The following is a 27450-nucleotide window of genomic DNA, read 5'->3' as shown; positions in this document are numbered from 1 at the left end:
GTTCCTGCCCGCTCTCGGCACACGCGTGACAGGAGCTCCCCGCCGTTCCTGCCCGCTCTCGGCACACGCGTGACAGGAGCTCCCCGCCGTTCCTGCCCGCTCTGGGCACACGCGTGGGGGAGCTCCCCGCCGGCCCTGCCCGCTCTCGGCACACGCGTGACAGGAGCTCCCCGCCGTTCCTGCCCGCTCTGGGCACACGCGTGGAGGAGCTCCCCGCCGGCCCTGCCCGCTCTCGGCACACGCGTGACAGGAGCTCCCCGCCGGCCCTGCCCGCTCTCGGCACACGCGTGACAGGAGCTCCCCGCCGTTCCTGCCCGCTCTCGGCACACGCGTGACAGGAGCTCCCCGCCGTTCCTGCCCGCTCTCGGCACACGCGTGACAGGAGCTCCCCGCCGGCCCTGCCCGCTCTCGGCACACGCGTGGCGGGCGGTCCCCGCTGCCCCCGGGCAGTTGGTTCTGCTTGGTCACACGCGGCTGTCACTGCCGGGGCTATTCCTGCCCACCTGAAACACCCCGGCCCGGCCCTTCCCAGGTCACTTGCTTTTACATTTTCGTTCTGGATTCACGTCTCTGCCCCCCGCCCCGCCTCTCCAAGACAACGATCTGCACCACTCTCCGCTTCCTCCTGCCTGGGACCTTTCTTCTCTCCAGAAAACTCTTTCCCTCCCCATCATGTCATCTAACAGTGTCAGCATCTCTCTGTGCCTTTTTCTATCACATACCCCAAATTTGTTATTTATTTTCAGTGGATGACTTTTGAGATCACCCTGGGTACAAAGGAAAGTTTTCTCCCCCACCTCCAGACAGTTTTGTCTCGGGTCGCTGCTCTCTTACACCGCAAATATACAACTCCCAAGGCTTTCCAGGCAGATCACTGTGCTTCAATATCCAGCTTCAGTTCCCTGCTCTGAGTGGGATGAGTGGCATAACTGGGCTGTTCATCTGCAGTTCTCACTGCTGGTAAAAAAAAATAAAAACTACCCAAGGATGGAGCATTCCAGCGTAGAAGCTCCAGGGACCCATGTGCTTCCAGAGCCTTGGGAGATCGACAATGGGTCCTCATGGAACTGCCTCGATTCCAAGACAGGAGCAATGCTCCCCTGCCAGTGTCTGCAGGCAGCTGAGGAGCATCCCTGCCGTTGGTGCTGTGCCTCCCTGGGCATGGTGCAGAGCTCCATGGGATGGGGGATTGCTGGCAGCGGGGACCCCTAGCACACCTTTGTCACCTTTCCTGGAGCGCAGGATTTTTGACCTGTGGTGTGAAAAACTGTTCCTACGCAAGCAAACAGCAAGGACTGAGCCTTGGAAGGAGTAAATGGGTTTGCAGGGAATTATCCTGACAGCAAGCTCTATCACAAGCTGAGGGCAGCCATGCTTTATGATGAAGGAGAGTTCATTTAAATTGGATGTTGGAAAGAAAATCTTCCCTGTGAGGGTGGTGGGGCACTGGCACAGGTTGCCCAGAGAAGCCATGGTTGCCCCATCTCTGGAAGTGTCCAAGGCCAGGTAGGACAGGGCTTGGAGTAACACGGGATAGTGGAAGGTGTCTCTGCCAATGGCAGGGATGTGGGCTAGATGATCTTTAAAAATCCCTTCCGACCCAAACCAGTCTGTGATTCTATGTTTAGCTGGTGCCACAAGTGGAAACATTTGGGGTTGTTTCGCTGCACCTTACACATCCAAGGACATCACGCCAGGGATGGGACTGTGAGACATGAGCAGTACTGTGGGGCTGCACTGCCCAGGAACAGCAAGAGATGCAGTTCTGCCTGCTGCGGGGTGACAGGGCAGGAGCCCAGAGGGATGGATATCTAGAGGTCCTTCCTTCCCCAAATACCTCACAGAGCTACTGGGCAGTGCATGCCTCCATGACTCTTGTTTCTTGGCCTGCTGGCACTGGCTCCATCACCCTGACACCACTCCCTCACTGAGCACTGCCTGCACTGCAGCGTTGGTCACTGAAATGTCACAAGTAGGTCGTGCCCCACTAGTCCCTGCCCAGCTCCTGAGCTGACCCAGGCACCCTGTGGTGCTTGGGGCGTTGTTCAGCCGTGCTGCTGGTGGTGGCAATGGGTGCTCTGGGGCCCAGTTTGCGGGTCTGCCCCAAGTGGGACAGTGGTGCCTCGCTGCAGGGCCGACAGGGCTGTGCCAGCAGTGCCAGGCAGCTGCCCACGGTGCTGCAAACCTGCAGCTCTCTGCCTTCTCTGCAGTTCTCAAGGAGATGACAACCTGCAGCCCTTCACCTCCCTGCACCCCAGAATTAACAGCCCATCGTGCCACTGCAGCAGGGACAAGGGCAGGGGGTGTCCTGTGCAGCCTGGGGCAGGCGGAGCCCTGGGAGGCCAGGGAGATGCAGGGAACAGGGTGATGGGGAGGTGCTGGGGTGACCCATAACCCAGTGGTGGAGCCTCCAGAATCCCCAGACCTGCTTTCCAGGCTGGATTGAAGCCTCGGCTTCAATGTCTCCTTACAAGAAAACTTCTGCCCTTGACTGCACATCCCTGCCCTGCATTCCCCTGGGAAGGAAGTCCTGCAAGAGGAGTTGGGGAGGGCAAAAGCGGAAAGGGAACAAGGGAGAGAGGCTGTGCAAATGGAGCAGTGCAGGGGAGGGAGCAGGTGCAGGCAGGGCTGTGGGCAGGAGAAGGAGTGCTCAGCTGGCACATGAAGGCACTTTGAGTGAGGATCAGCCCTGATGTCACCTGGCACTTTCAGTTTCTTAGGAAGCGACGGAGCCAGAGCCTTGGATCTTCTGGGATAGCTGGGACAGATGCCATGGCACTTTAGCAGACCACGGCTGGCAGCCCTGGCAAGTTCTGTGTTTTCATCAGGGCTTTGCAGAGTGGAACGTCTGCAGTGTTGGTGTCTCCGTGCAGGAGCTCCGGGCACCGGGCTCCTTCCAGGCCCCTGAACAGGAATGCTGCACTGCAGTAGTGCAGATGGACAGCAACCTGACACTGCAGCACTGTGAAATCACCTCCAGCTGCTTTTTGTGCAGTATACCAACATGTAAGTGCAGGGTGGGCTGGGGGAAGTGAGTGCAGATTTGTCCAAAGGGACGAGGGAGAGTAGGTGCAGATCGGGGTGGTGCCTGGAGAGTCACCCTGGCCAGGAGAACGGGTAGGAGGGAAGGACCCAGGTGGCTGTGGCTATGTGTGCCCCAGGGAGGTGTGAGAAGATAAGGAATCATCAGGTCAGGTCATGGCCTGGTCCTCACTGACAGCCTGGTGAGCAGGGCTGCTGGAGCTGCAGGGGCACAGGGAGGATGTGGAAGTCACAGCACACATGAGAGTATACAAGGGGACTCGTGCAGCTAAGGGGATCAGGAAGGCTGGGTGAAGATTACTGGAGGATGGCTTCTCCTCACAAATATGAGGCATAAAGGACAATGTCTCCCTGTTGTTCAGGACACAGACTGAGGAGACAGTGAGCAGCCTTCACACACCTCTGACAGATGCTTCTCGAGGAGCAGAGAGTGAAGATCTCCCCTGAAGTGAAGGTGCCTGAGGAAGGAGCACTGCAGGGCTGGGGGCAGGCAGGACGGCAGCACATGGGTCACGGTGGTTGGGGTCCAGCACTGCCACAGCAGCAGCACAGCAGCTGGCAGGAGCTGCCCTCGATCCCAGGAGAGGGACAGACCCTGGTGCTGGGCCAGGCAGGCTCCGTGCCCATGCTAGCCTGGTTCCATCCTGCAGGAGCAAGGAGCAGGATGGAACCACACTCAGTGCTGGGGATGCTGCTCATGTTCTCAGGCTTCCACTCCTGCCCCCAGCTGAACAGGCCTTTGTTGGTCCTGGCAAGGCACTGACACAGCCACACACAGAGCAGGCAACCTGGCACTGATTCTGGCTGTCACCTGCAGGGTCAGATGTGCCTTAAGAACCTGTTACTCACAGCAATGCTCTCTCTCCAGATGAGTCTTATCACTTTCACTGCACTAACTCAGCACACATTGCACCATTTTTTAAGTTCCTGGAAAGGCAAATTCTACTTGCTCGCATCCCTAATTTGTTCTCGCTAAACATTTCAACTGCCTGTGGCCACTTTCCTCCCTGCTGCTACACCCAGGCAGAGTGGAATCAACACAGGCTTTACTCAAATAAAAAAAAAGTGCGCAACCAACAACATTTTGGGAAACAGTTCTCTTGGGAAACAGAAACTTCCCCATCTGGAACTTCCAATAGCAAAATATAACCTAAAAATCAGTGGGTGAAACACAGCTTGGAGCTCCAAGCATGGCCATCCCAGCAGCTCTCCTGCCTAGGGGATGCAGGGATGAACCAATGCCTTCCCTCTAGTAGCACTGGCCCAAGTGCATCATATGCCTGCATACAGAGATCTGTATTAAAGAGATGGTGAGCCTCAAGCATAGCTAGTGCTTGTTCCAGGTCTCAGGGTACAGGAAGTGCCAGTCAATGATTTTTTCACTGGTGTCAATGATGTTCACAAGGCTCTGATCTTCAATGCCAAGCTGTGTAGTGCTTCCCTGTAAATCCCAGCACCCCCCTGCAAGCAGCACCCAGTGCAAAACACCCCACTCAGACCAAACTGGCTACATGTGTGTTGCAGGATCTTCCAGAAGCATATCTTCCAGAGATAACCTAACACTCTCCAGGTACCTCACCTGATAAGAGCTATCAGTCCAAGCAGGAGCCCCTTCCAGAAGCTAGCCACCCCTCCCACCTGCAGAGCCCTCTCCCTGGTGCAGGTGACCCCAGTGCCCCATCGCAGGCCTCAGTTTTGGGCAGAGCTCAGCAGGGACCATCATCTACAGATACACCTGAAACAAGCACCTGAGTAAGGCTGACCAGGTGCCAACCAGGTCCCTCTTCCACTCGGAAGTGCAGTCTGGAGCTGTGCAGATGGTGCATCTCCTCTGCTTCATCCACCTCGTAGGTACAGCAGCCACAGGGACCTGGGAGTCCCAGTCCACCATCCTTCAGCCTGCCAACCTCCCAGGACCTCTCCAGCTCCTTGGAGACCTCTCTCCAGACAGGTCCAAATTCTCCCTTTCCTCCAAAGTTCCCCGCTTTTCCCTGTGTTCCTCTGCTTTTCTTTAGCATCCTTCATCCTTCTCTCACTTCCTAAGCTCCAGCTCCACACCACCAGCCTCTCCTTGCCCCAACACTTCTCCCACCTACCACAGTGACCTCTGGACACTCACAGCCCAGCAAGTCAGACCTGCCTTGCTGGGAGAGTTTCCAGCCCTTTTCACCTCTGACAGCTGCAGGTGGCAATGGCTGTGCCCCCTCTGCTCCACCAGGCCAGCAGCTGGCCAGCTGTGCCCGCCCACCACCTGAGCCACTCTGGGGTGGGATGCAAGTGGTCAGAGCTAGCCTGTTATATCTGATTATATTAGCCTGCCAGGTTAATAGCAAGGTGTGTTCCAGAGATAACCCAGGAGACTGGTCATCAGCAGAGCCTCTGGCCCACTCATCCCTAAGTTTCTCATCTCTGGATTTGATCAAACACTGGGCGACTCACACAGTGCCCACCTGCATCTCAGTCTGTAGTGTGTGAGCTTTGCAAGCAGGACACTGCATGGTGAAGTCTGGTAATTTTTGTGGTCCCGTGTTGCCACCTTCAGATCTGCCAGTTTCTGAGCCCTCAGGAAGGCTGCCAAAGGCCTGCAATGCCCTCTGGACCCCAAAGCCCAGGACACACATGGCACCTAAAGCAGAACATTTCATTGTGTGTGGACATGTTCCCTTTCTGGTGCTAAAGCCTCAAAGAGAAGGGGCAGCCTGATAGAAACTTATAAAAACCTTGTTGCCTGTTTATCTTGCAGAAGATAAACTCCAGCCCATATTCCATGGACCACTTTAAATCTGGGAAGATGAGCCTGGAGAGACTGTCCTGACTGACAGCTTGCTTTGTGGTCCTGGAAAATCCACCTTCTCACTGCCCAGAGTGCTTTGGAGAAGGTTGTGTTCAACCTTAAATTCACTCCCCATGAGTGAATGGTGGTGGTGCAATGCCAGCTCTTCAAATCTACCCGATCCCAGGTGACAACTCAGTGGCAATAAGTTAAGAGAGAAGCCCCGGCACAGGGTGCCAAGAGAAGTTGTGTCTGACCCATCCCTGGGAGTGTCCCCAGGCCAGGTCAGCTGGGACTTGGAGCAACCTGGTCTACTGGAACATGTCACTGCTGATGGCAGGGCTGTGGACTGGGTGACCTTTAAAAGTCCTTTCCAACTCAAACCATTCAAACAAACGAAACAAATCATTCACATGTGATTCTGTGATTTCTTTTGCTGCTGAAGGGCAGTCAGGTTTACCAGCACCCAAATCCTGACCTTTTAACGCAGAATCCACAGTGCAGAGCAGCAAGAAGTCCTCTGAACCATCCAGTCTCAGCCCTGCCCTGCATGGCTGACTCATATGCCAGAAGAGGACAACCAGTGTCACACCTGGTGAGAAGTTACTAGAAGAAGAGACCTTGGTTCACAATCCAGTGCTGATGCCTCAGACGTGTCTGTCCCCATGGCAGAGCCTCTAAGCAGGCAACCTGACTTCACAGGACCCAGGTAACAGGCTCACAAAAAACAGCAGACACACAGGTCCCTGCATCTTCAAGGAAAGTCTGAGTCAATAGCAGCTGCTGCACATTCAGAAGAAAACCAGCAGGATATTTTTAAAACCCATTTTTCACATCCATAAAGTCAGTTCCTTTTTGGACCATTAGAATGCCATCACTGATGCTGCTGGACATGCCAGTCAGGGCAGGACAGTCTGTTCTGGCAGCAGGGATCTACAAAGAGATTTTTTGGGTCAAGCTCAGGTATAATTTCGATTTTCCTAAGAGGAGATGGCAAGTTTGGGAAACTCAAATGTGCTTCAGGGAAGTGGTGACATGCTCCTCACCTCTCCGTGGATTTGTGGGTTGAAATGAGGCCTCTGCCTCACTATGTATATTTTATCTTTTCCTTCTCTGAAACACATGGAGAGCACATTGCTGCATGTTCTGGTTCCAGCCATGACAGGGTTAATTTTTGCAGTAGGCACAAGGGGCCAGGCCAGGATGGGGGTTATTCTGTACCACCTCAGATTATGCACAGGGTGGGGAAGGGGTCTCTTCTGGTGGCTAGGTGGAGCCTGTGATCAGGGTAACATCAGATTCCACATGGTGAGCACTCACATGTGAATTGTTCCCATCTTGTACACTCAGTTATTAGTTCTGTTTCTGTTACTGTTCTGTTTCTTATTTCATTGCTGTTTCCAGTAAATTATTCATATCTCAGCCTGTGATTTTTTACCTTTTGTGCCTTCAATTCTCCTCTCCAGCCACCCGCAGGGTGGTGCATAATTTGAAATGTTTCACTTCGAACACTAAATTGGGAAATACCTTTCTTAAACTGTAACACTGTGGAAACAGACTATGAGTGTGTCTCTGCTCCTGGCAGGGTTGAAGATCCTCAGTGCAAGCAGGATGTGTTATTAAAAGGAGAAAGATGGGAACAGAGAGGACACAGAGCTGACTGCGAGATGACAAGGGGGGCAGTGAAGGTGGTAAGAAAGATGTGTACTAATGTCTTTACAAACAATTCGATAGGTGAAAGTATTGGTGTTAATGTCTTTGACTTCAAGTTGCAGGTTTGTTACAGAACCCAGAGCTGGGCTAGGGTTACGTTCGACTCCTGAAATAGACAAATGAGTCTGTACAAGCCGGAGCTGCTGAACTTTGGGGGGAAATGACAGGTTCAAGGGGGGATATGTGGTAGGCAGTTCAGGAAGGCTGTACCCTCCTAGTACCTCAGCCAATGGGGAAAGGAAGAGGGCAACATGCAGCCAAGAGTTTAGGGTAAAAGGAGGCTGCATCCTCCAAAACATGAAGAGATAAAACCCCGCGGGCATGTACCCCAGTTGCCCCTCTCCCTTTATTCAAATAAAGTTGCATAACTTCTCTGTCTCCTTTATGAACACTGGCTTCTCATAGCATGATTTTCCATACAAGATGGGGGACTCATCCGGGGTCCTTTCACTGTCTGGGCCTGGCACACAGGAAGAGGAGTTGGAGGCGTGCCTTGCCCAGTTTTTGGGGGACCAAATCCCTCCAGCACTGGCCAGCAGCGAGCAATTGATGGGGTACCTGAGACTGTTCAGGTGACAGACAAGAGGCAGACCAGGGGGACCAAGAAGAGTCCACAGGAAAAGACCACTGGAGATCTCACCAGTGAGTACAGTGGGACCCTCAGGGTGTAAAACATGGCAGGATGTCCAGAGAGGGCAGTAAAGGAAAATCAAGAAAAGGGATGATGATCCCAAAATACCTCCAAAGGGTCCTTTGGGAGAATGTTGAGATGGTTTGCACATTCTGTTCTCCCAGAGGTAGTTAAGGACATGGACTACCAGAGGGGGCAATAAGAGGAGTTGAAAAGGGGTCTCAGCAACTGGGAATGGATGCCCAGAGAGAGCAGTAAGGGAAAATTGAGAGAGGGTCTCAGCAATTGCCACACCCAGAAGGGGCAATAAGGGAAGTCGAGAAGGACTCTCTGCAACAGGAGACTGATGGTGTTGGTTTGAGAAAGGATTGTTCGAAGGGGAGTGTGGAGGAATGTGGTTAAGGCAAACAGCAGAGGGACACTGTGATAAGGAAAGAGAAACAGTGAAGATTAGGATGTTCTCCACCATATCTTCAAAACATGCAGTCTAATACAGGGCCAAAGCCTTTTGTATTCCCAGCTTCCAGAACAGAGAAAACAGGGAGATATTGTTCCTATGCCTGCACCCCTCCCCAGGTCATTATGGAGCCAGAGTGGAGGATGTGTGTTTTCCCACTTACTACTCAGGACCTGAGGGGGTTTCTCTATGGCGAGGAGTGCTGAGAGCAGGTGTCAGACTGCAGGAGCAGGGCCATGGGCTGGGCACCTGTGCAGGAGGTTTGGGACAAGCCGAGGTTGAGGGGCTCAGCGCTGGGCAGTGTCTGATGCCACACGCCACGGGCAGGGCCCCATGAGGCTGCGGGATGTTTCACCTGCCCTCCCTGTGGCACCATCCTCTGTGCCCATCCACCGGCACCTTGTGCTTCACAGAGCTTGTGGTGCTGAGAGAGCTGCTCGGAGACCTGGATGAGCATGCTGGGGGATGTGTCTGGACACTGCGGCAGGACAGGGACTGGTTTTGGTATATGGTCTAAGATACAGTCTATCATCAAATCCTGGCCTGATATAAGAAGGGATTTTGTTTGGGTCACCGGGGAGGTGAGAGATTTGCAGAGACTTCGGTGGCTTTGGGAACATGAGAGCCCACAAACAGTGAGAGCACTGGCTGGAGAGATGACAGCGTGGGCCCTTGCAAGAATTGGTTAGGAAGGCACATCAGGTACATGTAAGAAGGGGTGAGGAGAAGGTAAAGGTACAGGCAAGAATAATGGCACAGTTTTTAATCAATGTGCCATTTGTAAAAAAAAAATAGAACTTTAGAAATTGATTGTTCAGGGTGTCAGGATTTCTATTGTACTGGGGGCTCACCACACTGGAGCCCTTGATAACATGCAAGGTGGGTCTGAACCAAAAAGTGTGTTTCCTAGTAGACTTGGGAGTCTCTCAGTTTACTTTGAATTTTATGTCAAAGGGGGTTCTTTTAATAATTCAGGGAGTAAGTGGGAAATAGAGCCAGTGCACTTTATTCAACCCCTATTGGTGAATATGTGAGATGGGTTTGAAAAGTGTGAATTTCTGTTTGTTCCTAGCTGTGATTGTGTTTTGCTAGGAGGGGATTTAATGACTGAGTTGGAGGTGTGAGTTAGTGTTGTGAGGGGTGATGGGGAAACTGGTGCCATTGTGCTGATAAAGCTTATGCTAAAGTGAACCCATAAGTGTTGGCAGTCCCAGGGCAATATGGAAAACTGCCTCTCCAAATTACTCTGAAGCAACCAGGATAAGTGGTATTGAATACCCTTTTTCAAGGTCACAGCCTGTTATTGAGTCCCTGTTAAAGCGGGGCCTTTTGGAGACATGTATGTCTCCCTATAACACTCCTATCCTCCTGAAAGGAATGAGGGACTTGTCTTCATAAACAAACTGTGAGTTTGCTGGTAGAGAAAACTAGCACTGAGAGATAAAAGAAACAATGGGAAGGATTCCACCGATTGATGAACGGAATGAGAGAGGTTTGTCTTTACCAATAAACTGTAGGTCTGCTGATAAATAAAATTGGATACTGAGAGAAGAAAGAAACAATGAGAAGAACCATAAATTCCATAAGAACTCCACTGAGTGACACAAGGAAAAGACAAAGTGGGGGGAGATACATTAGAAGGGATTCTTAGGTGTTTTGGGAAGTGTGTACCTCTCAAGTACCTCAGCCAGTGGGTAGTGGTATGCCAGCTAGCAGGGTGGCCAGAGGTGTTTCTAGCCACTTCAGCTATTGGATCTGACAGATCTAACTGATTGTTTATTTGATCAGTTAACAAATTATTTCTGAATATGGGATTGTGAAGGCAGTGGACTTGGACAGGGCAACTCATTTTACTGAGGGAACCTTCAAAGGATTATGGCTGCTTTGAGAATTCAGTGGGACCTCCATACCCCTTGGCCCCCTCGGAATTCAGGTCAAATAGAAAGAATGAACGTGTCACCAAAACTGTGGTGAGAACAAAAAACTTTCCAACAACCATTTTTAGTGTTAGAGAATCAAGGCATTGCTTTATTCTGGCCAGAATATGCAATAGAAATTTCACCCACACAAGATTGAAGAGAAAATCATTCTATGACACATAAATTTTATGAGATTTCCCCCCTATTTTATATAGTCAAACCTCACAGAAATTCACTGTTTCAATGTGCATTGGTCCCAAGTTAGGCAGTTCTTAGTATGGGGTTTCCTATTTATAGATTTCTTCACCTCCAAGGCTAATTTGGTCCTCATTTCTTGGTTCTCTTATCAGTCTTTTCCAGACCAGGTGTCTCCAACTACGCCAGGGGGCAGTGTCTGGGGTTGAAGGCTGCCTATCTGCCAGTATCTGTGTCTCCTGGCTATTCCCAATCTATGTGGGTGTTAAATTCATCAATTTTCACCCAGTGAAACATAGTCATTTGAAAAGAAACTTCACTTCCTTTTTCCTCTAGACAAAGACGAACTAACCTGACTAAAGTTACATAAAAAAATGTTAAACCTTGTATAATTTCCAACACTGTCTCCTTTATGTACACTGGCTTTTCATAGCATGATTTTCTATACAAAGGGGACACACTAATCCATGGCCTATCCAGAAACCAGTTGGGGTTGGCCCTTCCCGAAGGATCAGCCTGGGCTTTGCCACTGCTGCACGTGTGAACTGGGACGACACCAGGCACGGGGAGGAGTGTGGGGATGGGGCTGGGGTGTGGTGTGGGTCCTGTGCAAGGTGCTGATGACAGCAGCACCTTGTAGGTGTGTGCACCTTGATCTGTATGCCCGGTGCCTGTGAGTCCTGGGTGTCCTGTGTTTGCATCCATGTGTGTGTCTCTGGGACCTGTGTATTTCTTGAAGTCCAAAACTGGGCAAGAAAATAAAACTCTATAGTCAGAAGGCTACAGAGCAGGTATTTGCTTATTCAGCACTGGGAGCGAGGGGGATCTCTCTGCCGAAAACTCAGTCTTCTGTAGGCTTCAGTTACATTTTAGAAGTCCTTCCCTACAATGACACGATTACAACATATCATTACCATACTCACATTTGCATAAAGCTGTGTCGTGGTTTTACAAGAGTTTGTTGCTTCACCAACAAAGAACTTTGTCAGTTCTTCTGTGGTGGTCATCAGTCTTCTGGTGGTCTTTTGATGAAGATTTCTGTAGTCTTCACATTTGCACTTTCTACCTCTATCTTCAGCACATGCCTTGGTGCTTGTTTTACAGTCTAACTTGGTTTTAGCTAATTTCGCAGTTTGCAAGTTCCCTTAGAACTTGCTATCTGCTCTTGATGGCGTTTGTTAACTTACTTGCCCCATTGTCTTGCTTTTCTTCGCTATCCTGCTTGTTTTACCTGCACATCTTACAATATTACTTGTGGTTAACCTTTGTTAGATACCACTTAGGACTCACTCTGGGACCTGTGCATAGGTTCGCTGCTACCTGAATCCACAACGGGGAAAGCAGCAGCTACATCCTGGCTCTGGGCGGGACCCGGCTCCGGGGCTGCAGCAGCCGGGCAGGGGTTCCCCGCGGCCAGACCACGGCCCCGGCCCGGCCCCAGCCCGAGGCCCCGGCCCCAGCCCCAGCCCCGGCCCCAGCCCGCGGCCCCGGCCCCAGCCCCAGCCCGAGCCCGCGGCCCCGGCCCGGCCCCAGCCCGAGCCCGAGCCCGCGGCCCCGGCCCGGCCCGGCCCCAGCCCGAGCCCGCGGCCCCGGCCCGGCCCGGCCCGGCCCGGCCCCAGCCCCAGCCCCAGCCCCAGCCCGCGGCCCCGGCCCGGCCCCAGCCCGAGCCCGCGGCCCCGGCCCGGCCCCAGCCCGAGCCCGCGGCCCCGGCCCCGGCCCCAGCCCCAGCCCGCGGCCCCGGCCCGGCCCCAGCCCGAGCCCGCGGCCCCGGCCGACTCGCCGCGGCGCAGGGGCTGGAGGGGGGGCGCCGGGGGCGGGACGAGGGGGGAGAGCTCCGCCTGTCATTGGTGGGATCCATCCGCGGGGGAGGCGGGGCCGCGTTCTGATTGGTGCTCTCGCTGCGGGGCGCGGTAAGGGAGTTCGCTCTCGCGAGAATGTGGCGTAGCGCGGGAAATTTCTCCCGCGGCGCCGCTGAGGTGCGGCCCGGGCCGGCCGGGATGGGGCTGCGGGACGGCGCCGAGGCCGAGCCGGCGCGGCGGGGGCGGCGGCCAGGCGGGCCCCGGGAGCCGGCGGACGGCGCCGGGCCCGGCCGTGACGATGCTTCCGCGCTGTCTGCACTCAAGCGCCTGGAGCGGGCTCAGCGCACGGACCGGCTGGACGCGCTGTTCGGCTTCGAGCGGCCCGCCGAGCCCGGTGAGCGGACTGGCTGGCTCATCAACATGCACCCGGTACGGGCGGGCGCGGCGGGAGGCTAGCAGGCAACAGACGGGGCACGGGGTGTTCCGTGGGGAGACCCCCGATAGGGTCTGGGGAGGGGTTTCCCAGAGATACCTCAGCCGTGCCAGGGATGGGAGTCCCACCGAGTTATGGCCGGTAGGGCTGGGGTCCTTTGGGGAGACCCCCGATACAGCCGGGGTGGGGAGGGAGTGTCCCACGGAGAGACCACAGGTAGGGAGCGGGGGAGGGAGTCCTCTGGGGAGATCCATGGTAGGGCCAAGGAGGCGATTCCGACAGACAGACCCCAGCCGTACTCGGGGGAAAAGACCCAATGTCCCTGCTGGCCCTCCCATGTTTCCCTGGCACTACCGGGAGGGAAGTCCCGCACGGAGACTCCCGGTGAGCCCGGGGGGGAGAGTCCCGTGGGGGGGTCCCGGGGTAGTCTCATGGAGGGATCTTGCTGAGTCTTGGTGCTCTCATGGACAGACGGAGGTGCTGGACGAGGACCGGCAGTCAGTGAGCGCTGTGGACTACTACTTCATCCAGGAGGATGGGAACCGCTTCAAGGTGGGTGCCGGGGGCGGGGACCAAGTGGATACAGTGTCCCAGGAGAGAACCTGTCACCATTGTCTGTCTGCTGCTTCCTAGGTGGCCCTACCCTACAAGCCCTACTTCTACATTGCTACCCGGAAGGTGAGGAGGGACAGGGCTGATCTCCCCAGGAAAGGAGACAGCATCTTGGGGAACTCAGGACCTCCTGGGCAGCCTGCTTTGGGATGCTCTCCTCCCAAGGACAGAGATGCACTACTCAACCCCAGGGTCTTTTGACAGGGCTGTGAGCGGGAAGTGTCCTCATTCCTCTCCAAGAAGTTCCAAGGAAAGATTGCAAAGCTGGAAACTGTCCCCAAAGAGGACTTGGACTTGGTCTGTATCCATCTGTGGCTTTTTTTTTTTTGGACCTTGCACCAGTCTAGTGATGTAGGAAGGCATGAGCAGGGAGTGAAAGCAGCATGCTTGACTTAAATCTCCTGATGCTGCGGCATCTCAGAAACGTGTTTTCTATGGCTAAGTGCTTATTAGCAGTAATTACATTCCTCTCCTTGAACATATCAGTTATTTCAGACAGTGCGTTCAGGACATTAATTTCTAGAATTAAAGTGGTTGGAGGAAGGAGGATACTGCAGGAGGGGGATTTTTCCCTGGGTAAATCCCACTTGTGGGTGCCTGCACAAGCAGCAGGGCTGGCTGGGCTCTTGCTGTGCTACTCTTGTGCTCTTGACACACCCACGAGAATCTCTCCTCAGTGCTTTACTGTCCCACCCATCAGCATCTCCTTTTTGCCCAATCCTTCCACCTGCATCAGTCTTGTTGGCCTTCCACCCTTCTCTCTTGGTACCTATCCCTGAGCTGCTGTTCTCTTGCTGCTTTGCAGCCAAACCACTTGGTAGGCCTGAAGAGGAACTACATCAAGCTGTCCTTCAACACTGTGGAGGACTTGTTGAAGGTGCGGAAGGAAATCTCTCCTGCCGTGAGGAAAAACAGGGAGCAGGACCAGGCGAGTGACATCTACACAACCATGCTGTCGAGGTGGGATCTCCCCCCAGGGGATTCAGTCAGTCTCTCGTGTTAATAATTCACAGAACTGTGGAGTAATTTGGGTTGGAAGGGACCTCTAAAGGCAGTCTAGTCCAACCCACATGCAATGAGCAGGGACACCTTCCTCTAGACCAGGCTGCCAGTGCTGGGACAGCACTTCTACAGAATCACAGACTGGTTTGGGTTGGAAGGGATCTTAAAGATAATCTCATCCACCCTCCTGTCAAGGGCAGGGACACCTTCCACTAGACCAGATTGCTCCAAACCCTGTCCAGCCTGGCCTTGGTCACTTCCAGGCATGGGGCAGCCACAGCTGCTCTGGGCAATTTGTGCCAGTGCCTCATCACCCTCTTAATAATTAGACCCTCTTGAGTATTTCCCAACTCTCTTCAGAGTTGTTATCTTGCCTAGATGTGACTCCTGCTATGCCTTTTGACCACCCATCTTCGGGGTGGTTCTTCCAGCTCTGTGCTGCACATTAAGAGGCCCCAGAGCTGATGGGGTGGGGTTTAGTGGTATATCTGGTTGCCTGTTGTATAGTTTGCCTGTTCCCTGTGAAAGGGTACAGAGAGGCAATGGGCAACCTTACTTCTAATTGTGACCAAGACAGAAATAATCCAACATTTTCTATTTCTCTCCTGTCCCTGACTCCTGTTGCCAGTGTCACCAGTGCCAGTGGGTGTCCTTGGCAGACTGACACCAGGGGAGGGACTATGCTAGATCTGTGGCTTACGAGAAGAGATGGGCTGGTGGGAGATGTGGTGGTTGAAGGCCGTTTGGGGCACAGTGATCATGAAATTACAGAGTTCTCAATATTTGGTGAAATAAGGAGGAACATCAATAAAATTTTCACAGTGGACTTCTGGAGTGCCGACTTTGGCCTATTTAGGAGACTTATTCAGAGAGTTCCTTGGGAAGCAAGAGGAGTCCAGGAGGGGTGGGTGTGCCTCAAAATAGAGATCTTGAGGGCATAGAACAGACTGTCCCTGTGCCCTGAAAGATGAGTCGACAAGGCAAACATTCAGCCTGGATGGGCAAGGAGGTTTTGAAGGAACTTAGAAATAAAAAGAGCACGTATCATCTGTGGAAGAAGTGTCTGGTATCTCAGGAAATATTTATGAGGCTTGCTAAGGCATGTAGGAAAAGATTAGCAAGGCCAAAGCTCAGTTATAACTTAATTGGGCAACTTTTGTGAAGGATAATAAAAAATGTTTTTACAAATATATTAATGGCAAAAGGAAGGGTAAGACCAACCTTGGCTCTCTACTAGATGTGGGAGGGAATTTAGTCTCTGCCAATGGGGAGAAGGCAAAGGTCTTTAAAGCCTTCTTTGTCGCAGTCTTTAGTGAGAAGATGGCTTGTCCTCAGGACAGCTGTGCTCTGGCCTGGTAGATGGTGCCAGGGAGCAGAATGATCCCCCTGTTATCCAGGAGGAGGCTGTCAGAGAACTGCTGAGCCACTTGGATGTTCATAAATCTATGGGCCCAGATGGGATCCACCCCAGGGTGATGAGAAGCTGGCAGAAGAGCTTGCCAATCTGCTCTCCATCATTTGCCAGCAGTCCTGGCTCACTGGTGAGGTTCCAGATGACTGGAAACTGCCCAGTGTGACACCCATTCACAACAAGGGTGGGAAGGAGGATCCTGGTGATTCTAGGCCAGTCAGTGTAACCTTGGTACCTGGTAAGGTAATGGAACAGTTTAGACTGAGTGTCATCACCCAGCACTTAGAGGATGGCCAGGCCATGAGACCCAGCCAGCAGGGGTTTAGGAGGGTTGGGTCATGTTTGGCCAACCTGGTCTCCTTTTATGTTTGGCCAACCTGGTCTCCTTTTATGGTCTCCAGGTGACCCCCCTGGTGGGTGAGGGAAAGGCTGTGGATGTGTCTGTTTGGGCTCCAGCCAGGCCTTTGGCACTGTCTCCCACAGCACACTCCTGGAAAAGCTGCAGCCCAGGGCTGGGACAGGAGCACTCTGTGCTGGGCTCAGACCTGGCTGGATGGCCCAGAGAGTGGTGGTGAGCAGTGCTGCATCCAGCTGGCAGCCAGGCACCAGGGGTGTCCCCAGGGCTCTGAGCTGGGGCCAGCTCTGTTCAATCTTTTTATTGACCACATGGATGAAGGGATTGAGTCTTTCATTAGTAAATCTGCAGATGTCACTAAGCCGGGAGCATGTGTCCATCTCTTGGAAGGCAGGAGGGCTCTGCAGGGAGACCTGGAATGGTTGGAGGGATGGGCAGAGTCCAATAAGATGAAGTTTAATGAGTCCAAGTGCCCAGTCCTGCATTTTGGCCACAATAACCCCTGCAGCGTTCCAGGCTGGGGACAGAGTGGCTGGACAGGGCCCAGGCACAAAGGGCCCTGGGGGTGCTGGTGACAGCCGGCTGAACGCGAGCCAGCAGAGTGCCCTGGGGGCCGAGAAGGCCAAAGGCTCTGGCCTGTGTCAGGAATGGTGTCAGGACCAGGGAGCTCATTCTGCCCCTGCCCTGGGCACTGCTGAGGCTGCACCTCGAGTGCTGTGCCCAGTGCTGGGCCCTCAGCTTGGGAAGGACGTGGAGATGCTGGAGCGCATCCAGAGGAGGCAACGAGGCTGGAGAGGGGCTGGGAACACAAACCCTGTGAGGAACAACTGAGGGAGCTGGGATTGTTTAGCCTGGAGAAAAGGAGACACAGGTGACCTTATCACTCTCTACAGCTCCCTGAAAGGTGGCTGTAGTCAGGTGGGGTTGGTCTCTTTCTCTAGGCAACAACTGACAGAATAAGAGGACACAGTCTCAAGCGAAATTTAGGTTGGATGTTAGGAAAAGGTTTTTTACTGGAAGAGTGATAAAGTACTATAATAATCTGCCCAGGGAGGTGGTGGAGTCACCATCTCTGCATGTGTTTAAAAAAAGATTGGATGTGACACTCAGTGCCAGGGTTTAGTTGAAGTGTTAGGGCTGGGTTTGACTCGATGATCTTAAAGGTCTCTTCCAACCCAGTGATTCTGTGTGACACATGGATAAGGCAGCTGCTCCCCTCTGCTCTTGCAGTGCTCTGAGTGGGGGCAGTCTAAGCACAGATGAGGAGGGAGCCTCAAAAAAAGTTGCCAACCAGATGGACAACATCGTGGATATGCGGGAGTATGATGTGCCTTACCACGTTCGCCTTTCCATTGATCTGAAGATCCATGTGGTGAGCTTTGCTTTCCCAGTCACACTCCTAAAGCATAGAAAAGTTTTTTCTCTTCAAACCTTTACAAAAGTATTGATGACAATGAGTTCTTGTCTGGAGCTCAGTTCTGTTCTCCTGGGCTTCATATTTAATGGCATGCAGAAAAGCTACCTGATTAATGCGTGGCAGTAGTTCAAACTTTTCTTCTGGGCTGCCTGTGATTGCCACAGTTCCATCCCCAGCAGCTGGATGGAGTGACATGGGGATGTAGCCCTGCCATAAGGCACTACCCAGCCTCATCTCTCCACAGGCTCACTGGTACAACGTGCGATACCGGGGCAGCACCTACCCACCCGAAATCACCCGCCGAGATGACCTTGTGGAGCGGCCGGTGAGCACTGGGCAGCTGTTCTTTGTGCAGATGTTCTGCCCCAACAGTCTGATGTGCTGCCAGTGTAAAACCATGGCGGCAGGGGAAACACTGGGCTTGGGTAGTCTTTTTTGGGTTTATAAAGCACTAAAACGATAAACAGGGATGTTCTGGTTCACTTACTGTACCAACACTGGGTTTTATGGGAAACACCCTTTCAGTCAGCTCTGAAATATTTTCTAATGGATTTGGTCCTACCCAGGATCCTGTTGTTCTTGCCTTTGATATTGAAACAACTAAACTCCCTTTGAAGTTTCCTGATGCAGACACAGACCAGATCATGATGATCTCCTACATGATTGATGGGCAGGTAAGGATACTCGGGTGGTTTCCTTCAGGCTTGGGCAGCAAAGCCAGGAAGCAGCCCAGCATTAACCTCTAATCCTGCTGTCTCCAGGCTTGCCATGCTGCCAGCTGCATGATGTGTGCCTGTGGGGGTGACATTGATGTCTGGGTGATGTTTCATGGAACCCAGCCCAGGTTGTTGGTGCTTCTCTGCAGGACAGAGACAACACTGGTGTTCTGTGTTGTCTCTCCATGGCCTCCTTTCTGATGGTCAATGACGCTTCAATGGATGACTCCCAAAATGTTGTTCCCCCTTGACAGAAGCTCTGGCTTTCAAGAGAAAAGCATCCCATTGTTTGGGCAGCATTTTTGAGTTGTCTGTGACTTCAGTCCTCCTGACTGCCTCCTTGTCACCTTCTCAGGGCTACCTGATCACAAACAGGGAGATTGTCTCAGAGAACATTGAAGACTTTGAGTTTACTCCCAAGCCGGAGTACGAGGGTCCATTTTGTGTCTTTAACGAACCAGATGAGGTAAGTCTGTTCTGTTCTGCAGAGTTTTACCTGCCTGGAGCTTTTCTTGGCCAGAGGGCTCATTCCCTGGCAGATTGCCTCCCTGGGGAACCCAGTAAGTCCAGCAGGGCTGTTTGTGCTTTTGTTTCGTGGGAGTAAGGGTGAGAGATCAGTTTTGGGCTAGGTGCAGAGGAAAGAGGAAGTGTGGAACAAACTGTGGTATCCACCACCTCCCTGTAGAGGAGATGAAGTTCCTTAAATTACACATCTTTTCCGTTTCATCTCAGGCTCATTTAATCCGGAGGTGGTTTGAACATGTCCAGGAGACCAAACCCACCATCATTGTCACATACAATGGAGACTTCTTTGACTGGTAAGATCAGGGATGATGACTAAACTGGCAAGGTGTCACCTGAGCTAGAGGGCAAGGTCAGGTTCCATACTCAACATCCTTCTATAGCTCAGACAGTGTGGGGAGGTCATGTGGCCAGATATGGGGCAGCCATGTCCTGCACCTCACCAAATCCTGTGGTCATTGGCTTGGCAGGAGGACTTTCTGAAGAGTCCCATCCACTTGCCTGAGCTACTTTTAAACCCTTGGCAATGTGGGAATGTCAGCATATGAATGAATTCAGTCATGGGAGAGCAGGGAGTGGGTCAAAAGAGACCTGGAGGATATTGGAAGAAGTGTTCAGATGAGCCTGGGGAAGCAGGAGGAGAGGGACTACAGACCTCTGCCTTCAGATGCAGGATACAAGCAAGCAGGTTTGCCTCTTGAACCACAAAATGGTTTGGGTTGGAAGAGACTTTAAAAATCATCTTGTTCCAACCTCACTGCCATGGCCAGGCACACCTTCCACTAGACCAGGTTGTTTCAAGTCCTGCCTGGAAGTCTATAAACAGATAAATCACAAGGAAAAATAATTTGGTAGTTTGTAACAAAGTGATTATGGAACCGTTGTTAGAGATGCAGGAAAATGGCTGTTCTGCTCCTTCTCTTCATGCTGCCTCTTTCCTCAGGCCCTTTGTGGAAGCAAGAGCAGCAGCTCATGGAATTAATATGTATCAGGAAATTGGGTTTCAGAAGGACAGCCAGGGAGAGTACAAAGCATCCCAGTGCATCCACATGGACTGTCTGAGGTACTGAATGCAGCCCCTCTACACAAAGCTGTGTCTTTTTCTCTTCAGTTCGGATAAAATACCTGTGGTTGTATTTGAATAGTGTTCTCATGTTCTGTCTGTTGGAAGCTTTGTGTGTCACCTTCTTCAGCTGTGTAATAATGCATTCCTGTGTTGTCTTTTTCCCCTTGGTGTGCTGCATTCCAAAGGAGCTGCCAGGTCTTCCCCTGAAGGGTTCCCAGACTGCTCTTGCCCTGTAGCCTTGGGTGTTTGATTGCTGAGTTGGGAGGAGAGAGAAAGGGAGAGGGAGTGGGTTAAGTTTGGCCATTGGAGCAGGGAAAGGGACTGTAGCCTCACCTACCAGCCTCCTGACATAGTGGGAAGAGGAAAGGAGACATGGGAGAGACAGAACTGTAGCGTTTTATGTTGGTTTTCCCCCCTGGAGAGTCTGGGCTCTGGAGCACAGCTGGATGTTCTTGCAGGTGGGGTCTTCTTCAGCGGTGAAACTTTTATCTTAAAGCCACTGAGGGAGCTGGAAGGTGGAAATTATGAGCAGTGGTGGGGAGATGGACACTGGGGGCTGTTCTGGTTGGGCTAGCTAAAGTTGGACAGCCTTGTCCAACTGCATCCACTCTTCTTGGATGCTGGGCTGTCCTTGGTGAGAGACATGGTAGTCGAGGTCCCCTTCACAATCTTGACCCTGTTTTGAAGGTCAGGCCTGGTTTCTCTGCACAAACTGATATTTTCCTGATTCTGTCCAGGTGGGTGAAGAGAGACAGTTACCTCCCAGTGGGAAGTCACAACCTGAAAGCAGCAGCTAAAGCAAAACTGGGTTATGATCCAGTGGAGCTGGACCCTGAGGAGATGTGCCGGATGGCCATGGAGGAGCCTCAGGTATTCTCTCCTTGTGCTCTATGGGAAAACAAGCTGCACTGTGACTGAGTCTATAAGTTAGAGTGGATTTTGAGAAATTAACTGAATCTGTCTCCCCAGATTTCCCATGCCTTAGAGCTCACAGGGAGAAGGAACAGGATTCCCCTGAAGTGATTCTGGCCCTGGCATTGCACTGTGCATTCTCTGTATTTATTTACATTAGTGTGGGGTGAAAAGCATCAGTGAAATCAGAAACACCATGAGGAACTGAGACCTGCTGGAGGAATAGGAGAGGGTTAGTGCTCCAGGTGTCATGGCAGGAGGTTCTGCTGAGCCCTGTAGCAGCTTCCTGAGACCCATAGAGTCCCAAAGGGTATGGAGAAATACGCCTTTTCATTCTTGCTAATAGGAGAATGTCCAGCAGGAAGCAATGAAAGATCATTGTCATTGAACCACTCTCACATGGGATTGGGATTCATTTGCTTCTCTTGTTCCTTGACAGACCCTGGCCACCTACTCAGTGTCTGATGCCGTTGCTACTTACTACATGTACATGAAGTACGTGCATCCCTTCATTTTTGCCTTGTGTACCATCATTCCCATGGAGCCTGATGAGGTGAGTGCTTTCCCAAAATTATCTCTTTTCTGGGTGAAGTACCATGATTCCCACTCTGCAGGGATGCTCTGGCCACAGCTCTGATTCCCACTGCTTAGATACTCTGCGTGTGTGGCAGGGAGGAAGGGAGGGTGGATTTAGAGGCTGCTTCTTTCTCCTACAGCCGTAGGGTGTTTGGAGACAGGTTCCTATAAGAAGACACCTGACATTCGGCAGTGCAGGGCTGGAGCTAGAAAGCCAGAAAGAATGGCTGATGCTCCATACTCAGCCAAGTTCACTTGTCAGTGAACTTGTTCAACTTGGCTGTTGTCAGCTGCAAGGAGGATGATGAAGGAAGCTGTCAAGCATGTAGAAGATGTCAGTCTGTTCCCACCTGGTTGAGCTGACAAAGGCACTTGATGGAGTGGTGCTGTAGATGTGTCACCAGCTGAAGCTGTCCAGCTTGTTGTGTGACAGTCCAGTCTTGCCAGTGCTGGGACAGCACTTCTACAGAATCACAGACTGTTTGGGTTGGAAGGGATCTTAAAGATAATCTCATCCACCCTCCTGTCAAGGGCAGGGACACCTTCCACTAGGTCAGATTGCTCCAAACCCTGTCCAGCCTGGCCTTGGACACTTCCAGGCATGGGGCAGCCACAGTTCTCTGGGAAACCTGTGCCAGTCCAGTGCCTCACCACACTCACAGGGAAGCAGTTCCTCCTGATATTTGAATCTACTGTTTTTGAATTTGAATCCAGATTTGGTTTCTCATGTGCAGGTGTTAAGAAAAGGATCTGGGACACTGTGCGAGGCACTGCTGATGGTTCAGGCCTATCATGCCAACATCATCTTCCCCAACAAGCAGGAGCAGGAATTCAACAAGCTTACAGAAGATGGACATGTGCTGGACTCAGAGACCTATGTGGGAGGCCATGTGGAAGCACTGGAATCGGGGGTGTTCCGCAGTGACATTCCCTGCCGCTTCAAAATGGTAACGGGCCAGCAGCCAGCCCCTGGCCTCATGGAGGGATAGCATTTCCACTGGTGTTGGCATCTCCAGTGTATCCCTGCTGGGCTTCCAGGGCAGCATCTAGAATCACAGAAATCAGTAAGGTTGGAAAAGCCTTTTAATGCTGCCAAGTCCAGCTGTTAACCCAACACTGCCAAGGCCACCACTGTCCCCAAGTGCCACATCTGCATGTCTTCTGAGCACTTTCAGGGATAGTGATTTTGCCACTGACGTCAACAGCCCATTCCAATGCTTGGCAACCTCCAGGAGACCCTTGCCACCTGAAGCTGGGCTGGGATGGGGTGGGAGGAGATCTATAAGTGGCCATCTGTGCTTCAGTGGGAGAGCAAGCAATCTAGTGCTTGTTGACAGCAGGGGATGGTAGTGAAGTAGGGTTTGGGGTTTGTTTTTCAGCCAGTGTTTCTTGGAGGTTAGGCCTCTGTCACTTGGGGTCCTGTCCTCTCTTAAACTGAACTGAATGCTTTTGAACCCTTTCTGAGGGCTTTTTACCTGTTTCTGCTACCTTTATCAACTCCCCCAGTGCCTCAACACATCCCTTACAGCTTAGAGGTCCACAAGCAAAGCAGGGACAGGGATATGGGGCAGAAGCTGCTGGCCTGCAGCCAGGGACAGTTGCCTACAGCCTCACTGCCATCTCCATGTCCCTGTAGAATCCTGCTGCCTTTGACTTCCTGGTGCAGCATGTGGAGAAGACTTTGCAGCATGCCATTGAGGAGGAGGAGGGTATTCCCTTGGATCAGGTCACCAACTTCCAGGAGGTACAGCACCCGCAGCATGGCTGAGTTGGGCAGGAAACTGGGACTGCAGCTCTAAAATGCTTGTTTGGGTTTGGTTTATGTTCTACAAAGAAAGACCTAAGAAGACCATCTACCGGCTGAGTCCTGCATCCCAGCCTGGAGATCAGGGTCTCTGCCCTATCTGAAGAATGCAGCTCCTGCTTTTGCCTTCATGGGTTCAACCAGGAGCAAAGCTCTGAGAGAGCTGGGAAGGAATTTAGAGACAAGGCAGACCCCCTCAGATATCCTAAATGCTCTTGTTCCCTACTTCTTACCAGCTACAAAAGTGCAGGTTGCCTCTCTCCAAATCCAAGTCTGGAGTTTCTTGGAGGGCAGCACTAGACTGGGGACCTCTGGTCTTTTGCTGTTGTCTCCATTAACCCATTTGCACTGAAAAGGTCCTCGATCAAGTCATATTTAGGAAGCAGCTGCTCCCACTTCCCAGGTATCCCTATGGAATAGCTTATTCTGGATATCGAAATCAAAACCTAAAGCAGTGTCGAGGAGACCCTGCTCTGCTCCTTTGGTCCTTTAGATCCATCCCCAGAGCCTGTGGCGAATGAGACTGTGAAAAACCAAATGCAAAAAGTATTTGATTCATTAACTCCTTCCTGCCCTAGTTTCAGTTCTCTTTACCTCACCACAGGTTTGTGATGAAATCAAGGCTAAGTTGAATTCCCTGAAGGATGTTCCCAACAGAATTGAGTGTCCTCTTATCTATCATCTGGATGTGGGGGCCATGTACCCCAACATCATTCTGACCAACAGGTTGCAGGTGGGTAACATGAGTCTTGTCTCTCCTAATCTGATTTCCAGATGACCTTGATGGTCCCTCTGGATCCCCTTAAAAGCAGGGGCTGAACTTTCTGCGCAGGGTAGGGGAAGCAGATGAGGCTGGGTATGAAATTTGGTCAAGCTGCCATGGAATTGTAGAATCACGGAATTATTTTGGTTTGAAAAACCCTCTAAGACCATTGAGTCCAACCACTCTGCCAGCATTGCCAAAGCCACCACTAACCCATGTCCCCAAGTGGCACATTCACATGGCTTTTAAATACTTTCAGGAGAATGCCACTCTGAGCAGCCTGTGCCACTGTCTGGTCACCCTTTTAGTGAAGGATTTTTCCCTAATATCCAACCTAAACATCTTCTGGCACAACTTAAGGCTGTTTCCTCACTTGTTCCCTGGGAGCAGAGCCTGATGCCCACCTGGCTCCACCCTCCTGTCAGGGAGTTGTAGGAGCAAGAATGTCCTCCCTGAGCCTACTTTTCTCCAGGCTGAGCCCTCAGCTTCCTCATCTGCTCCTCACCAGACTTGTGCTCACCCCCTTCCCTGGCTCTGTTGTCCTTCTCTGGGTGGCTCGGTCTTGAGAGACTCAGCTGCAGCTTTAGCTAGAACTCTTCCCAGAAACCTAGCTGTTGTTTTGAGGAGCTTGTGCTCCTGAAAGGCTCTGGAAAGGGGATCTCACTGAGTACTATCTCTGATGTTCACACCTGTCCTCTCCTGCCACTCAGCACCTGTTCTGGCATGAGTTGTGGTTTGGGGACTTGTCCCCTCTAACACCTCTGTGTCTTACTGCATCCAGCCCTCTGCCATGGTGGATGAGGCCACATGTGCTGCCTGTGACTTCAACAAGCCAGGTGCCAACTGTCAGCGCCGGATGACGTGGCAGTGGAGAGGAGAGTTCAGTAAGTACAGCCTACAGAGAAGGAGCCAAATTCCTGCTTCTCCTCCAAGAGACTGATCACTGCCCTCCTCTGCAGTGCCTGCCAGCCGCAGTGAGTACCACCGCATCCAGCAGCAGCTGGAGTCAGAGAAGTTCCCTCCCTTGTTCCCTGATGGACCACCCCGTGCCTTCCACGAGCTTTCTCAGGAAGAACAAGCCAAATATGAGAAAAAGCGCCTAGCAGGTAAAAAAATCAAGGTGATGATCCTGGCAGTGTTTTACACCGTGGACCATGAGCGGTATTCAGCAGTAGTGACCCCTCCTAGGCTGTGGGGTGAAGTCAGGCTGGTCTCAGAACTTCTCCAGGATCCCAACAGACTCATGCATGCTTCCTACAGAGCCAGGCACTGATACCTCTGTCAGTGTTTCCCTTTCTCTTGGAGAGCCATAGATTTTAGCTGAAATATGAATGGCTCCATTTTTTTGTCAGGCTGCTAAATAAAGCCAGTTAATAAAAGAGAAACATCACATTATCCTATCACCTGGAGGGAAGCTGTCCAGCAGAACCACCCAACTGGCTGGGGGCAGAGCCTGGGTTTATAGCTGGGCCATATGATTAGTTTGTTTTCCCCCTGGCCCTCCACCTCCATAAAGAGGTGCTGCATCTTTCCTTACTGGGGTCTTCCTCTCCCTTTGCAGTAGGGCTGTCCCCCACTCACACATGCCTTATGCTTAGCTGCCTCCCTATCCCTACTCTGTTCATCCCTCTGTAGCAGGGCAGCCATCCCTGACAACCTCCCTCTGCCTCCTGCCTTGACCAGATTACTGCCGCAAAGCGTACAAGAAGATCCATGTCACCAAGGTGGAGGAGCGAGTCACCACCATCTGCCAACGAGAAAACTCTTTCTATGTGGACACCGTGCGAGCGTTCCGGGACCGCCGATATGAGTTCAAGGGGCTGCACAAGGTACCGAGCTTGGGTGCTGCTCAAATTGTCTTGCCAAGCCTGGGGACCTCTTGTGCCTTGCTGAAAACCTCAAAGGATTACTCTCTTGGCTTCCCACTGACAGAGGGCAGGGTTGTATTGATTATTGGAAAGAAAATCTTCCCTGTGAGGGAGATAAGGTGCTGGCACAGGTTGACCAGAGAAGCTGTGGCTGGCCCATCCCTCCAAGTGTCCAAAGCCAGTTGGGTTAGATGGGACTTACAGCAACCTAGTCTAGTAAAAAGGTGTTCCTGCCCAAGGCAGGGAGTGGGATGAGATGAGCTTTAAGGTGCCTTCCACCCAAACTATTCTAGGAGGCCCAGGGGCTCTATGTCTGGCAGAGTTAATTAAAGAGCCTGTTGCTTTGCAGTTCCTCCCTGCTGCCTCTTTTGCCATGATTCCCAGGGCTGACAGAGAGGCTTTTCCTACACTGGTGGTTCTGCTGTTATCCGGGTGTGATGGATTCCATCAGGCAGTGTATTGAGTTCTTCCCTGCACACATATGGTGCAGCACAGCTGGTGCTGCTTGAATTCAGATCAATGATGGGAGCTGCAAGTCTCATCTGACAACTGACAAAGTGCCTCTGGCCAACCCCTCCTGTGCTGCAAAATAAAATGGGATGTTTGACTCATGATGCTGATCTTTGGCAAAGATATTCCTGTGGAGCTGCAATGCTCTGCTGGGACTGAGTGGAAACCAGTTGGGTGCCACCAGCAGTGATATGTGGAATTGTCCTGACTCTGCCTTTGGCATGCAGGTGTGGAAGAAGAAGCTGTCTGCAGCAGTGGAGACCGGAGATGCCTCTGAAGTGAAACGCTGCAAGAACATGGAGATCCTCTATGACTCCCTTCAGCTGGCCCACAAGTGCATCCTCAACTCCTTCTATGGATACGTCATGCGGAAAGGGTAAGTCTCCCCTGAGCCATCCAGGATCCTCTAGAGAGGACCCTTGGAAACCAGGATTGTCCTGCTGAGGTAGTCACTTCCTGAAGCACCAAGATGAGAGTAAGTCCTGCCTGTAACACTCTTCTCTTGCTTCTACCCACTACTCCTCATCCTGGAGACTCTTACCAGACATTAAATGATGGAAATCTTGTCAGTAAGTGGGTTCTCAGCTTTTCTGGAGCATGATAAGTAGAGAATTTAATAGGAGAACAATGTTGTGTTTCTTGCCCTTCTTCCCCTAGAGATCCTCCTGCCCCTCCATAGCTGGGTTTTGGAGGGGATATGTCATTGTTTTAACTGTGACTCCTCTGCTCACAGAGCTCGCTGGTACTCCATGGAAATGGCTGGCATTGTCTGCTTCACAGGGGCAAATATCATCACCCAGGCCAGAGAGCTGATCGAGCAGATTGGGTAAGTGTGTGCTGAGCTGAAGAAGGTCCACCTGCAGCTAGGACAGATGTGGGAGCATGTTAAACACTCGAGTTTTCAGAGATATGGAACACATTTCCTGTGAGGAAGAAGGGCTGAGAAAGCTGGGA

At 52.1% G+C, this 27450-nt stretch overlaps 1 protein-coding gene across 1 annotated transcript in view; it reads left to right on the top strand.

Annotated features, from left to right (window-relative positions):
* The first annotated feature begins 12724 nt into the window (after window positions 1–12724).
* Window positions 12725–27450, top strand: part of POLE (DNA polymerase epsilon, catalytic subunit) — a 33286-nt gene continuing 18560 nt past the window's right edge. Inside the window, exons 1-21 of the mRNA XM_058816513.1 lie at window positions 12725–12958; window positions 13434–13514; window positions 13596–13640; window positions 13779–13871; window positions 14380–14534; window positions 17573–17714; window positions 18004–18084; window positions 18326–18433; window positions 18831–18941; window positions 19208–19293; window positions 19941–20060; window positions 20801–20933; window positions 21415–21528; window positions 22286–22498; window positions 23188–23295; window positions 23960–24088; window positions 24900–25002; window positions 25078–25224; window positions 25802–25947; window positions 26724–26872; window positions 27230–27322. Coding sequence (XP_058672496.1) covers window positions 12728–12958; window positions 13434–13514; window positions 13596–13640; window positions 13779–13871; window positions 14380–14534; window positions 17573–17714; window positions 18004–18084; window positions 18326–18433; window positions 18831–18941; window positions 19208–19293; window positions 19941–20060; window positions 20801–20933; window positions 21415–21528; window positions 22286–22498; window positions 23188–23295; window positions 23960–24088; window positions 24900–25002; window positions 25078–25224; window positions 25802–25947; window positions 26724–26872; window positions 27230–27322 — 2588 coding nt within the window. The 5' untranslated portion in view covers window positions 12725–12727. The remainder of the gene's footprint in view (window positions 12959–13433; window positions 13515–13595; window positions 13641–13778; window positions 13872–14379; window positions 14535–17572; window positions 17715–18003; window positions 18085–18325; window positions 18434–18830; window positions 18942–19207; window positions 19294–19940; window positions 20061–20800; window positions 20934–21414; window positions 21529–22285; window positions 22499–23187; window positions 23296–23959; window positions 24089–24899; window positions 25003–25077; window positions 25225–25801; window positions 25948–26723; window positions 26873–27229; window positions 27323–27450) is intronic.

This window comes from Ammospiza caudacuta, chromosome 18 (assembly GCF_027887145.1).
Source record: "Ammospiza caudacuta isolate bAmmCau1 chromosome 18, bAmmCau1.pri, whole genome shotgun sequence".
NCBI lineage: Eukaryota > Metazoa > Chordata > Aves > Passeriformes > Passerellidae > Ammospiza > Ammospiza caudacuta.
This window is presented reverse-complemented; position numbering and strand designations above follow the sequence as displayed.